Here is a 15,072-nt window from a genome sequence, read left to right as displayed (position 1 = left end):
TAGTTCCTCAGAATAAGATGCAGCATGGGATGCAGCCAATCCATCCACTTAAACAAGAACTGTCAAAACTTCCATTTTGAACCTATTGCATTGAGATTTATTTTATTTAAATTATTTATTTAAATTATTTTTTGGGGTGGCATACGAAGATTAAATCTACCATAACACCACACAACAATATAAACCTATGACACCCTGGATAACCCCCAAAAGAAAAAGCCACATCTTCAACAGAGTTCACTTAACTTCCTGTCCAAATGCATGGGGGACCAGCTGGATCTTCAGAGCCTTACAAAAACTAATAGGGTTGGGACCATCTGGATCTCTGGGCAGATGTTGTTCCACAGGTCAGGCACAGCCAGAGAGAATGCATGGCTATGGGGTCTAACAAGATGACATTCTTTGATGGAGGGGCCCCTACTAGACTTGGTGGGGCAGGCAGAAACAGTGGGGGACAGGAGGTCCCACAAATAGCCTGGTCCCATGCCACATAGGGCTTTATAGTTGGTAACCAGCACCTTGAATTGGATCTGGAAGCATACTGGGAGCCAGTGCAGCTCACTGAGCAGCAGTGTTATATTAAAGTATTGAGAGACACCAAAACTAGTCTCAGTTTTATAGGTTTATAGCCTGAACCCATAATACCTCAGTGGAGTACTGAAATGTAATATTTGTGCAATGAAGCTACTGTAATTAGAATGCACTGTTGGAAGAGAGCATTTTCAAAAAAATCATAGCTACACTGGTTACCAGCAATCATGCAGGATTTGGGGCAACATACTGTAGAGTGTTCTGTGCAAATTAGATTGGTGTTTTGTTATAAAACTTGGGGAGATTGTAGTACTCAGCAAGTAGAATAATTAGCAGGAGAAAATATTTAAATGTTAAACACCCTTCTCATGTTTTTTGGTTCCAGGAGAATGGTTACCAGGCTTTATTAAGCAGTGATGATCAACTCTTTATTTATGAGACTGCTGGAGTATTGATTGTGAACAGTGAATACTCTACGGAACGCAAGCAGGCTTTAATGAGGAATCTTTTGACTCCCCTAATGGAGAGATTCAAAGTGCTGCTAGAAAAACTTATGATGGCACAGGATGAAGACAGACAGGTGGCATTAGCTGATTGCCTGAATCATGCTGTAGGCTTTGCAAGGTGGGACTTGTGTAGCCTATTTGAATTATATTTAAAAGCGGTGTAGTTGTCAGCATAAAAATATGAGGTTGGAACTAGACTTGTTTTTACATGTAGTTAATTATCACCTCAGCTCTTCCCTTCAAGGTGTTCTACTTCTACTTTGGACAAACTCGCTAAGATACAACGATAGGTGGTAATGAAAGCCACTGAGTGGTCCAGGATAATCAAGTAGGCTGTAGTCCTCCATCAGTCTTCTGGTAAAGATCATCCAGTGGGGTTAACAAGGCAGTTTCAGTGCCCAAACCCAGTTGAAATGGAACTAAAAAATCTATTACTTTCAAAAGTGTCTGGATCTAATCAGCCACTACACACTTAAGCCTCTTGCCCAGGAAGAAAATGTTGGCTATAATTGTAATTATAAAATAAGGCTATAATTGTTTAGATCTTCTGAGTCAATTGATATTTTATTTTAATACTAAACTTCTAAAATGATGCTGACTGCTTCATCTTGTTCAGAGGAATTTATAACTTCCTGGACCAAGCTGAGTACCCCTTTTCTACTAGAAGAAATAAACATAAGGGTAAAGGAGGAAAGAATCCAACTTATCATTTCAAATAACTCATCCTAGGAATCTGTTTTGTATGGCATACAGAAAACATAGTGTAATAGATCTTTTTTATTTGCATAGCCGTACTAGCAAAGCTTTCAGCAACAAGCAGACAGTCAAACAGTGTGGGTGCTCAGAAGTGTATCTGGACTGCTTACAAACATTTCTACCAGCTCTCAGCTGCCCCTTGCAGAAGGAAGTTCTTAGAAGTGGTGTCCGCACCTTTCTTCACCGAATGATTATTTGCTTAGAGGAAGAAGTTCTCCCATACATTCCTTCAGCCTCTGAACATATGCTTAAGGATTGCGAAGCAAAAGATCTTCAAGAATTTATTCCCCTCATAAATCAGATCACAGCAAAGTTCAAGGTAAGAGTCTGTCTTAAATGTCTCAATCTTTTTTGTATCTACTGATCCATTTCAAATTTAATAAAATAGCTGGTCTGAGGAAAGCCTATTTTAAAAAATAGGTTGGTTGCAGCTAGTTACAAAACATCCATTTCATATACTAAAATACTAAAGTAATACTAAAAGAAAAATGCTAAAAAACCAGAATGCAAGGCACATGTGGCATCTGAGCTTCAGATAACATCAAAATACAAAACTGCAATTCTAAATCCACATGTTGTTGCTGTTGAGACTACTTGAGAAGCAAACCATAAGTTCATGAGTATGTAGCAATGCCTCCACATAGAGGACTGAAACCCACTTCAAATCACAATGTTAATGTCCAGGGTGCAGGCAAACCACATTGTTTCCCACTTGGCCTGGATATAATAATAAATTGTTAAAGCACAAATAGGAAATGACTGAAGAGCGCAGAGTTAGATTCAAGCCATGGAGTTACAGCGGAACTTATTTTATGGAACAGTGACAAACTCCGTTTTATAACTTTTTCCATTTTTATTATTGCATTATGTATTTGCTCATCATAAACTTAATTAGCCGTATTTTTCATATCCGTAGACCCAAGTCTCCCCATTTCTCCAACAAATGTTTATGCCATTACTGCACGCTATTTTTGAAGTGTTGCACCAACCTGCTGAAGACAATGACCAATCTGCTGCTTTAGAAAAGCAAATGTTGCGAAGGAGTTACTTTGCCTTTCTACAAACAGTCACTGGCAGTGGAATGAGTGAAGTCATAGCAAATCAGGGTAAGGCGTGTGTCATAACAGGAGTCTGTTTTCACACGGATGCGTTAACTGTGATAGAATTAGAAGACTGGGGGTGGGGAATGCCCTAGTCATCAGTTTGCTTTGTTAGGAGACACATTTACGTGAATGGAACTTCCTCAAAATAAATGCATTTAGATTTATGGCCTTTTATATTGCTCGATTCTGTATGCATACAGTCTTATCAGGAACAAATTACATTTTCCACTATAAATCATATATCCTTGTTTAAATAGACGTTAGGGGGTTTTATTTTTATGTTTTAACATACAGAAAGGAAAGAGACTGGGAAAACAGGAGTATAAAAATCTCTCTCTCTCTCTCTCTCTCTATATATATATATATATTTAAATGCATTTTAAAAACATAAATTTTTAAGCATGCTACTTAACCTTATTCCCATGGAATCATATTGTTCAGTCTTTCCATTAAGGTCACCAGAAAGCCATTTTTCAGGCAGAGAGCAGAGAGCAGTCCAAAATTCCAAATCCAGAGTGAGATTGTTTTCCATCATAAAAGATATCCTGTAAAATTCTACATGCTTGCTAACTATGTAATTCTTCATATACTGATAAAATTCTAAATTTGAAGAATATAATCAAAATTATATCACATCTTTACACCATAGTACTTTTCCCACAACCATATTAACATATTTTTTAATGTTAAACTAAACAACGGGGCCAGCCACTATGTGTAAGTGGCTGCTCCATCTTTTTATACTTCCTACATATGAAGTTGACAACCACTCCTTTTAAAATATTCTCTGAGGTGTCCAATAAACAAGAAAAAACTTGCATTGAATTAATGTCATCTTAAAATAAGAGACATATTTAATATTCTTTAAGACACTTTATGACCCGTAAATATATATTAAAAAGTTTTACCTGCAATTTTCAAACCAGAATTATCCCAAAGTGTATTCAAAGTATCATTTGAATAAGGCTCAGAATTAGGACTTTTAATTCTGGAAGCACAAGATGATTATCATTAAAAAAAGAACTAAGCCCCTGTGATGATATAGTACCATGAATTCTAATTGTACCCATAATGTTTGTTGAACTACGACTTGTAATTCAAAACAGTTTTGAACTGAACTGTTTAAGAAGATGGAAACAGTCCTTAATATAAAATTGTGTTTATGTTCCTTGGAGGAGGGACATTTTGTATCAGTTTATATGTAGAAAACTTTTCTGTCTTTGCAAATATCTTTTTATGATTCAGAAGAATTAATCACAAATTATTAAATTGTACTATTTCTCTTTGTTTCTAGGTGCAGAGAATGTAGAGCGTGTGCTGTTTACAATCATCCAAGGAGCAGTTGACTATCCTGATCCTATTGCTCAGAAAACCTGCTTTATCATTCTTTCAAAATTGGTGGAACTTTGGGGTAAGCCTGCATATTACAATGGTTTAAACTTAATGCAGACTTTTTCTTACCATGTGCATGCAATATATGTATTTGGAGTACACTGACAAGTTGATATAATAATGCATTGTTGCAAGCCTGTTTCCTAAATAGCAGATGAAGGAATTGATAAGAACATTCATAATTTTTTTTAGGAGGCAAAGATGGACCTGTCGGTTTTGCTGACTTTGTCTATAAACATATTGTTCCTGCATGTTTCTTAGCACCTTTGAAACAAACATTTGACTTAGCAGATGCACAGACGGTATTGGTAGGTATTCTGTCATCTGATTTTATTGAGAAATTGCTAAATGTGTCCAAGCAATTTGCTGGTAACTTATGCGTGGGGTTGCATGAAAACTAGAAATCTTGGATAACATTTGTTGCCTAGAAAACATTTTTCATGACCCCTAAATTCTGCCCAAATCCAGACGCTTAAGAGTTATCTCAAGAATTCTAGGTTTCCACATTTTTTCTGTATGAGGTATATTCACAACTATTTGGTAGCCTTAAAATACTGTTTCCACATGGGCAAATTAATGCAGAGTTTCTGCTGATTTCAGTCTGCCAAGTTTGGATTGGGATCTCACCAGGGAAACTAAACCCTGCTCAAAAAATGTTGGGCTTTAAGTCCAAATGATATTACTGATACGTGCAAATTAAATTTCCACCCCAAAGCGTGGCTTCAAAGCTCTAGAAAGTCCTTTGTCTGGAAGACCTTATAATCTCATGGCAGAATTTCCATCTGCCGTAGATGGAACAGATAGCTGCCATAGTAACACTTACAGGTTTCTTGAATAACTCAGATCTTTTAAAGCTGAGCATGTCATTTTTTTTCTGCATAATTTGGGGTTTTTTTCCTCTTGGTCCCCTAAAATGTTAAGGTTATTAAAAACATTTTAACTATAATATTCAAGCATTTGAATTAAATCCTTTTGTTTTGTTTTAATAGGCTTTATCGGAATGTGCAGTGACATTAAAAACAATTCATCTCAAAAGGGTAAGGCTCCTGAAAATAATTACTATTTTATTTAAAACTTGTCTTACTCAGTGTTTTGGATCACTTATTTTGACATAGTTTGCTTTTGGTTTTTCATTTTGTTCTGACAATACTATCCAGACAGAAAACTGCAGTTGTACTTCCTCAATGTAGCCTTTTGAAATAAATTACTCAGTGTGCTTATTTAAGCTTAATTTGCATAATGGCTGGTTGCAAAAATTGTGAATTTCCTTCATCATCTGCCATTAGTCAAGTCCATGTCATAGTTGCTGAATAATACCATATATAATTGAAAGAAGCACTTTTCTGTTGGAATCTCCCTGTAGGAATTTTACTTTAAAAATGGCAAATTTCCACTGTCACAATGATTAAAGTGACTGAAATATCTTTTATCTTTTTTTTTATCATCTTCAGCCTTGACTGGCATTACTCTTAATCTATACTCTTATAAAGAGTGGGGCGATCAAGTAAAATGGAGCAGATTTGAAATAACAAAATATCTAATCGCTGTCAAATCACTGCTTATATTTTCTTTTCTAGGGTCTTGAATGTATCCAGTATCTGCAACAGGAGTATCTGCCTTCATTGCAAGTAGCTCCTGAAATAATACAGGTTAGGAGTTTTTTTACCCAATGCATGTGGCTTTGGGGATAGATGGGGGCATATTCTGAAGCTGATCTAGTTTAAAGTTGTTCTAAGTGTTACAAAGTTTTTCTTTTTAGGAGTATCAGCTCAATGTGATTGCAAGAAGTTTACTGCTGTTTATAATCTTGGAGCAGAATATTAATCTGAGTTTTTAAGGAATCAGCATTGTATGTCCTAATAGATAACCTAATTAGATAAAAATGTGAGTTTAATATATTATTGACCCTGGCTAGTTGGGGTTAGTGCATGAATGCCCTAAAACTCACTTAGTGTTATCTGATTATGATGACTGAACCCAGATTTCTTGCCCTCTGCCTCCTCACATGAAGCTAATTGGTACAAACATGGATAGCAGTTTTATCCAAAGAACAGTTGTTTCCATTTAGCAGTATAAACAAAAATGCTCTTACATCCTTAGATTACCAATTAGATTACAAAGAACTAGTTATATTTTGCATCTAGTAGTAGAGGTACTGTCACAGCAGGCAGCAGCATCTAACCAATCCTAGTTCTTCTTGAAAAAGGTAAGCTTGCAACAGATTGTATAATTTTCAGGTATATATTTTTCTAATTTTGCATTCATGAAATAAGGATTTTTTTTAATAGGAGTTCTGTCAAGCACTTCAGCAGCCTGATGCTAAAGTTTTTAAAAACTACTTAAAGGTAGGTTAAATTCATATTTATATTTTGACTTTCAAGGGTGAAAGCTTGTATTTTTCCTTAAATAAGCATGTGAATTGTATGGTGAACATTCAAGCAATTCAGCTGTGCTTATTGTCTCCCTGCCTTGTTGTTTTTGTATTGCCCTTGAAAAAGGTGGAACTGAGTGATGGTTGAGATGAGGGATGACCGCTCCATAATAAGTTGCAATAGATGTACCAATGTGGCTCAAACCATTAAAATCATTCTTCTTGTAGTAAGAAAGATGAGTGTGTCAATACAGAAGCTTTCTTGCATCACATGAAGAGGCTTAGTATAGTAAAAAATGGGCCACAAGCCTCATTCTTAGTGTTACAAGCTAGGTCACTCTGGCTACTCAGATTCACATGTTCAGCAGGGATGCCAATAACAACATCCTTTTCTATTTGATTTTTTTCAGTAGTGTTTTCTTAAACTCTAATGTGATACATTTTCTTAAACAGGTATTCTTTCAAAGAGCAAAACCCTAAGGAATCTGCTGGAATTTCTGCCTACTTTCCTTAATCAGGAACTCCAGATATTAATTTCTAGGAATGCTAACTTCTGTGCCATTCAAATTACTTTTTTTTTTAGTTTCTCTGGGCATAAATCATATGTGTATTAGCCTTTTTATGTAATACAGGAGAATTGCCTTTACTTTGCTGGTTGATGCACATAAAGGCATAAAGACAACACAAGTTGCCTGATAGTCTGTTTCAAATAATGTGTTGGATAACTGTATGCTGTAATTAAAAGGGCAAAAATAAAATGCTGTTTTTTAATTTTGAAATTAAACAATGTATACATTTCTCCAAATTACATAGCAATGGTTATAAATTGTGTACATTTTTAAATAAAATATGTGCATATTAGAAACAAGATTCATTTGTTCATGTATTGTGGAATAAAATAAAACAATCAAGCTCTATTTGTAGATAGATGTTTCATTGGATGGCCTAAACACAGGAAAAAAATACAGTTATTAATAGATATGATAAGGAACAGGATGTGGCACTACCTTTTTATAGAAACAAATAAATGTTATTCAATGAAATTGTTAAATTGTCTTAAATTATTTTTATATGTTGGCCATTAAATCATCTGTGTGTGTACTTTATAGAATTGTTGCTTAACTCTTATTTTTTTTCCAAAGGTGATATCTGAACAGAATTTTTGTATTAATTTTAAAAGCATTGTAAACAGATTAATGGACAGAATTTGTCTTGCATACATACAGCTCTATTTACAAGACTCAATAAAGCTTTCTTGTAGTTATGTGTCAAACTTTGTTTTGGGAACTCCAGAATGTTTAATTTTTCTCCTGGACCCTGCCTATTAGGGAATGGTCTAGAGGAGGAACAGAACATTCCAGCGTTCCCTGGACTTTTAGAATAAAACATTGTTATAGTTGTTTTCTTCCCACTTTTACTGAATGTCTGTTGACTACCATAACAGTGGCTTTTCAGAGCACGATCCTAAGGAAGACTCTCAAAGAAACGGTGGCTCTGCTGAAGCAAAGTTCTGGTCACCTCCTTATCTGGAAGGGTTCTCTTCCAACATACAATCACAGATAACACAATAAAAAATATTAAGACCTTAATGACCTTTTCAATTTTTCATCCTGCACCTTGTCCTAGCATTTTACTCACTATAATTTGGCATTATTAGGTTGTCACCAACTGTGTGACTGACTTTTTATTTTCTGGGCAATAAACTCTGCTACTAAATAACCTTCCTGAGCCCTTCCATTGACTTGTGACATTTTCAACCAAAGCTTTATTCTGTTTCGTTTGATATTCCAATAGCTGTTTAAAATAATACCTTTACTTTCAAAGGGCTATGTTTTGCAGCTAGGTATCTTTGATTTTGCGGAGGCCATTGCTACATTTGTGTTTGCCACAGATGAGGGACAGTGGAATAGGATAGTTGGATAACCAGTCCATGTAAAACCCATTGATAAGTTGCTTTCTTTGTAAAGATGGATTTTTATTATTTTAGTTGTTGCACTAGTGCAGTGAAATGACCCAGAAGATTGTCAGTATGACCCTTCTCTTCCATTTCACTCATTTCAAAAATTGCCATAGAGGGCCATCCAACGTTTTAAAATACTAATGCTAATAAAAAAGTTAAACAGAACAACATAACAACTAAAGGAGAAAATCACAAAAAAAACCACTCAACAATTCACTTCTAATCTACATAATCCATGTTTTGCAACATTTACAACAAAACAATGTGGTAGGACTGCAGCTGAGTTTCAGTGCATAAAAATTCCCACCACTGTGTTAGCATTGCTCAGTACGCAAATTCAAAAAACCATGTTAATTTTTTTTCCCAGTCACATTCTCTTGCAGGACCCTAGAGAGAGGTTTACTACAGCTAGCTACTTTATTAGGCTGATTGCAGTAAGTCAGAAGAGTCCTGACACAACACAATTTAATCTATCTCCATCAACACCTTAGCCCTCAGATAATACACTTGGATTATATACTGCACATGTGATGACATTGAATCGACAGCTGAATATTGATACTGTGCTGCTGGGAGTTGGGCTTAACAAATTTAGTAACTATACAATTATTGAATCCGCTTCAGCTAAGACCGCAGAGAGGACTGAAGTAAACAATTCTTACTAGATCAGATGACCAGAAAAAATGAGGAAAGTAACCATTCTTCTGTGTGAAAGCATGCCCAATATATAAAACAACTATATACACGCAACTATTATAAATATGTGTTGCTGTTTCCTTTGCTGTGTTTTCTGTGATCAACAATAATACTTAATGGAACATTTTCTTGGGAGCAAGTCCTAGCTGAATAGAGAGCAATGATTTTACTGTTAAAATACGTGTTCGTAGAAATGTGTCCCCCCCCCCCGCATTTCCTGTGTCTGTTTCTATGCAATAAAAGCCGCAACCCTATACACGCGCGTCGGTCGCGATTCCCACTGAACGCTCTGGGGCTTTTGCGTGGGGAAAGCTGCGTCGGGTGGAGCGTGGATCCTGCCAGCGGGAACCTTCAGGAAGGCCGAGGAGGAGGCGTGCGCCCAAGAACAGCCCGCCGCAGCTTCGGCCGGCTCCACTCCGCCTCCTACGCGGCCAGGAAGCCGGAAACGAAGGGGAAGCTGGGCGACGAGCGAGAGCCGGCGTGGGCTTTGGAGTAGGGGAGGAGGTGGTTGCTGCGCTCGCCGTCCGCGGGGGTCGGGCGAAGGCGCCGCAGGAGGAAGGTCGAGCCGCGCGCCGTCGCTTGGACGGTCCGGACGGGGTGCAGGTAAAGAGGAGCAAAGGCCAGTTAGCGCGTCGCAGAGCTGAGCCCTCCGGTGGCCAGGACTGAATTACGAATCTCTTTGAAAGGGAGGGCACTTGGCCAGCTTGGTAGGCCTGAGGTGGGAAGGCTGGCACCGCGCCTCGGCAGCACCAGCTGCTCTTTGGGGTGGGGGAGAGCTTCTCCCAGAAATAAAATCGCTGAGGCTTTGGAGAGAACGGTTGTGGCACTTCCGGGGACTCATTCCAGCCGGTCTGTCGTGACGAAGCTTTCCAGAAAACAAAACCAGCCTTCTCTTTTCTGCGGGTCTAGTTCGAGCTCGTGCCTCGAGCTCGTGCCTGGCTAGTCTGAGTAATAGGGCTTACTTCTAGATGACTGCGGCGGGTGAAGCGATTCGGTGTTTTTGTGCTTCTCCTCCAGCCTGGTGGCCTCAAACCGTGCTGGATTAGAGCTGCCATCCCCCTAACCTCGGGCTTCCTACTGATTGATGGCCTGCTGCAAAGCCTTACTCTCCTTTGTTTGCCTTGGTTGTCCAGAGTCGCACACAATATTGTGATAATGTTCACTTCTCCTGTTCCGAACCTTGTGCATCTGCATCTTGACTCCTGCATCTCGTGGCCTGGTGCATATTCTCACATGCATAATATAATAAGGTAGCTTGTTCTAAGAAGTAGCCTTCATGCTTTTAGCTCTGTAATGGAGAGTTCGTGTTGCCTAAGTGCAAGCATAATATTTTGTAACAGATGATTCACAGGCCTAGCTGTAAGGCATGGGATGATTTGCATATAAATGTCTACATCAGTTTTAAATTTAAGCATTTGCCTAAGTGTGCGCAGATGCAGCCATGTATATGTGTGCGAAGAAGTCACCTTGCTTACACTCTATTACCCTCTTGTTCTCTATTATTACCAGTGTTCTTTCTCACATTCACAATCCTGGAAGAAAGGAAAAGTACCTGCCTACTACAAGTGGTCCTCACTTAACAACTGCAGTTGGAACCAGCAACTCTGTCGCTGAGCAATGGGGTCAAGTGAAACGTGACCACATTGGACTTACCACATCTGTTCCGCTGCAGTCGTTAAGCAAATCACCCAAGGTCGTTTAGCGAGACATCACATGACTGTGACTTGTGACTTACTGCTGGCTTCTCCGTTGACTTTGTTGTGAAGCTCACAAATGGCAATCATGTGACTGCAGGGATGCTGTGATAGCCATAAGTTTGAGGACTAGTTGTAAAGCTACGTTTTCAGCATCGACGTAAGTTCAAACTGTCATTAGACAGGGCAGTTGTTAACCAAGGACTACCCATACTGTGCTGTCTTCCTGAATGGATGCAAAGTGATGACTGTAATCTGTTTATCTTTTGGGATGGTGGATATTTTGAATTGGTAACATTGCAGCATTTGGCCACCAAACTGCAAGGTGAAGTGTCCATTTCCAATCATCCTCTGTCTTCTTTTCCTAAGAATATGTTTGGCCTCTGTTGAAGATAAAGGCTGTTTGGTGCTAATGAGGCAACTCTTTAATTTTCTAAAAAAAAATTACTAGAAAAAACTTGTGTGATATAACCTTTATACATATGGATTCAGGCTCAATAATACATGTAGATTTCATTTTAGAAGATATGTGTGCTATATGGAAAGTAACTACTTTTGTTTTTCAGCTTGATTCATTAAAAAATGTTAAGTTATTAACTGAAATAGCTCTAGTTCAGCTAATTATAGATGGAGAATATGTAGTTGCTTTGATATCCTAGAATATATTTAATTAATAGAAAATATTATTAGAATGGGATACTTGTTTCCCCCAATATTGCTTCCAAATAAATCTACCTGGGATGACGTTAGATAGATTGTAAAGTTAGCAGTTTGTGGTACTTTACAATTCAGCCTTTATTCGTTGCTAATAAGTGGCAGCACGTAGAAAAAAAGAAGCATGTCTTTTTTAAAAAAACACAACACCTTAATGTTGCTGTCATTTTTGTGTTTTGAATTTTCAATTTAGGGAGCTGATTGATATGGTTAGTAGATTGTCTCTAAGAAGAGATAGATGGCATACATGCCTACATATTTACATAGTTAATTGTTTTGACAAGCTATTGATTTCTTGCCCTTAGTTCATATAAGAAGCTAAGTCATAATGTGGTTTGCTTCATTTTGGCTTAGAGAGATGCTATATTACACAAATAATTTTAAAGCTAGCCATAGTTTACACAAGTCATAGTTTACAAATTGCTATAGTTGGATTCACCTAACACACTAAGGTAAAACCAATTTTATAACAAATATTGTGACAAATAAAAACAAATATTATAGATTCCTGTGAAATGTGAACCAGGTCTGAGTAACACAGAATCTTGCATACCATTACATAATTTTGGTTGTTCTTAATAAAAGTATTGCTCCTAACTATAGATTGTTTCCCCTCATGAGCCACCAGAATTGGGTTTATTTATTATATGTATAATATTGACCCTTAAAACAATAGTTGCAATATTCTCATTAATAGAAACAATGCTCTTGAAATATAGAAGATCGAAGTTACATTCTTGTTGGGGGAAAAAAATCAGTGAAATCAGTGGCACACACTGTCCAAAGTCACCTTCTTGTGAGATGGGTGGCTATACAAATACGATCAATAAATAAAAATAAAATAAATCATGAAATGGTTCTTGGCTAAATGTAGTGTCCTAATTTTAGTAAATAGTTTACATTTTAAACTATGCATACAATACATGGATACATACCTATCACACTATTCCCTTTCAGGATAAACAATATTATGCAAAGCAGAGAAAACAAGTGAGAAATAGTGAGTAAAAGAAATAAGGTCAGGAAACAAGAGAAGGCAAAAAGAAATAAAATTAGGAGATACCAACAACCATTCATTATTTCTATATTTTTCTATCCTTGAAGACCATCCTTGTTTTCACCGTGTCCACGCCCTGATTCATATATTGCCCTTTGTTTTTTAACTTATCTCTCTCTATGAGGTTCTTATCAACTCCATCCATTCCAAGTCTCCTAGTCTTCCCTTTCCTCTCAGTTTATTCTTTCGTACGTTACAATTGTTTTGCAATTTGTTCTCATTCATTCAGTTTGTATGACCAAACCATTTCTCTACACTTGTTTCATACTGCTCACTCACTTTTGCATTCAGTCCACATTCATCACCCCCTTATTCTAGATCCTGTAAACTTTCTGCATCCATTCTACCAAATTCCACCAAAGTTTACTCTAGTTTTACATGATTTATATACCATTTGCAATCAGTCACTAGGTTTTCTTTGTCAAAAGCAACTGAGTTGTGAATATAAAGTAGCCTATAAGTTTGACTAAATAAAATAAATACATTAGCATTTGATACACTAATTTTCATCTCTACATTCTTGTGTCATAACTCTAACATTTACTGTGTATCATTCACTTTCTCAGCCAACAGCATGGCGTTATCAGCATACAAGGGTGTACATACGTTCACATCCCCAAGCAACACAGGACTTACGTCTCTACAGAAATGTCTTGTACTTTTATCCATTAATATATTAAGCAACCAAGTGGATATCAGACTTCCTTGTTGTATTTCCTCCTCAGTGTTGAATTATTTTCTAAGCATTCCATTTATTCTCATGCATGCTTTACTCCCATTTTTTATTTATTGATAGTGTTACTGATATTTTGATTGTTGCTGACTGTTTATTATATTTGATCTTGTCAGCTGCTGTGAATCTTGTAGGAGTTGGTAGCATATAAATTTAATAAATCACTGCCACTACCATCATCTACTAGTCTTACTGCATTCAGCAACCAATCTTAAATTCCATTTGTGCACAAAACATTACATAATTTGAGTATGTTCAGTTTATTGTACATTTCCTCTAAGTCAAAGTCATGCAATAAACTTTTATTTCTCATATTCATATAGTTGCTGAAGAGCAAAAATCTGGTTTGCACACCTCTGATGAGGATAAAGCTACACTACAGTTCCCAAATGTTGCTTATTATCACCTCTCATATTTTTTCAATATAAGAAAGAATTCTTCCAAACATTTTCCCAGTCCCACTTAATTAAGTTATTTTTCCTTTTTTATAGAAAAGTGATGGCATTCTTCCAATCATTGAGCACAGATGGAGCCTTTGCACACATTAAACAATTGGCACAGCCCATGCAGCAAATCACACCCATATTTTACAGATTCTCCAGTTATCCTGTCAACACCTGAAGCATTAACTATTTTCAACATTCTCACAACTTTCATGACTCCTTTTCCTTGTTTTTTTTCTTGGACATTAGCACTTACAGCATTTTCAGTTCTATTCTTTGAAAAATAACTATCACTTCCATACAAATCACTGAAATTCTCATTCTAGAATTCTCTCACTTCATTTTTATCCCAAATAATTTTGTCACTTCTGTTCCTTCTGCTGGAGCTCCCTTGTTTTATCCCTTTTTGCCCACTTCCACACCTTTTTTTCTTTCCATCAAAACTGCTTGGTTTATTGAATGTGTTTCAGTATACTACTGACACCTCCAAGTTGGTGGTATGTGGCCAACAGCATGTTGGCTTGCAAGATTGCCTATAGATTAGAGTTCCTACCTTGCATAGAATAGCATGAGCATACATGGTATAAATCGGGGCTTGGTTATGCTTGCAGCATGCTGCCAAGATGTACCCAATTTGGCTGTCTTATATTTAATGCTAGCAGGGAATGTTGTATCTGGCAGGGGTTCAACTCAGGCGAGTAACGTAGTATGCACCTTTTCTACATACTGTAGGTGTCTCTTCCAAACTATGACAACACCAAAATAATGAAACACTGCACACAAATATGCAAGGTATGTCATTTTTATTGTGATACAAATGTCTGTGCTTCTCCATCTTACTAAAAAGGGTATTGTGAAAGCCTCATTGACAAAAGCCAATCTGCTCAGAAACTGGTAATAGATGAAGATGAATATCTTTCTGTCTACTTTTGTGGGTGGGTGGGAGAATATTCAATTCAGTGAAAAGAAAACCAGGACTTTTTGACTAAATTTAATGGACTTAATGATAGTGTTTTGGAGTACAGCTATCAGGTTGAACGTTGATTGAAAGAAAATTTTCTTAGGAAAGAGGTCAAAGTCTCTTTAGCAACTAAAATCCAGTCCCCAAGTTATCCT

General features: G+C 37.0%; 2 protein-coding genes across 6 annotated transcripts in view; both read left to right on the top strand.

The window, feature by feature from the left end:
- XPOT (exportin for tRNA) overlaps positions 1-7,710 on the top strand; it is a 39,104-nt gene extending 31,394 nt beyond the window's left edge. For all 3 annotated transcript variants that reach the window (XM_063309256.1, XM_063309255.1, XM_063309254.1), the window contains exons 17-25: positions 917-1,155; positions 1,827-2,112; positions 2,710-2,899; positions 4,191-4,307; positions 4,481-4,596; positions 5,278-5,325; positions 5,866-5,937; positions 6,577-6,633; positions 7,113-7,710. In XM_063309256.1, the coding sequence (XP_063165326.1) occupies positions 917-1,155; positions 1,827-2,112; positions 2,710-2,899; positions 4,191-4,307; positions 4,481-4,596; positions 5,278-5,325; positions 5,866-5,937; positions 6,577-6,633; positions 7,113-7,139 (1,152 nt within the window). In that variant the 3' untranslated portion in view covers positions 7,140-7,710. The remainder of the gene's footprint in view (positions 1-916; positions 1,156-1,826; positions 2,113-2,709; positions 2,900-4,190; positions 4,308-4,480; positions 4,597-5,277; positions 5,326-5,865; positions 5,938-6,576; positions 6,634-7,112) is intronic.
- A 2,073-nt stretch (positions 7,711-9,783) lies between these two features.
- The window catches only part of TBK1 (TANK binding kinase 1), a 30,909-nt gene continuing 25,620 nt past the window's right edge, over positions 9,784-15,072 (top strand). For 2 of the 3 annotated variants that reach the window (XM_063309251.1, XM_063309252.1), the window contains exon 1: positions 14,428-14,748. The gene's annotated coding sequence lies outside the window, so the exon portion shown is untranslated. Of the gene's footprint in view, positions 9,919-14,427; positions 14,749-15,072 lie in introns of those variants that run through there. The other variant, XM_063309253.1, reaches the window with a different exon arrangement.

This window comes from Candoia aspera, chromosome 7 (assembly GCF_035149785.1).
Source record: "Candoia aspera isolate rCanAsp1 chromosome 7, rCanAsp1.hap2, whole genome shotgun sequence".
Lineage (NCBI taxonomy): Eukaryota > Metazoa > Chordata > Lepidosauria > Squamata > Boidae > Candoia > Candoia aspera.
The sequence above is the reverse complement of the archived record's forward strand: the minus strand, read 5'-3'. Positions and strand labels throughout refer to the sequence as shown.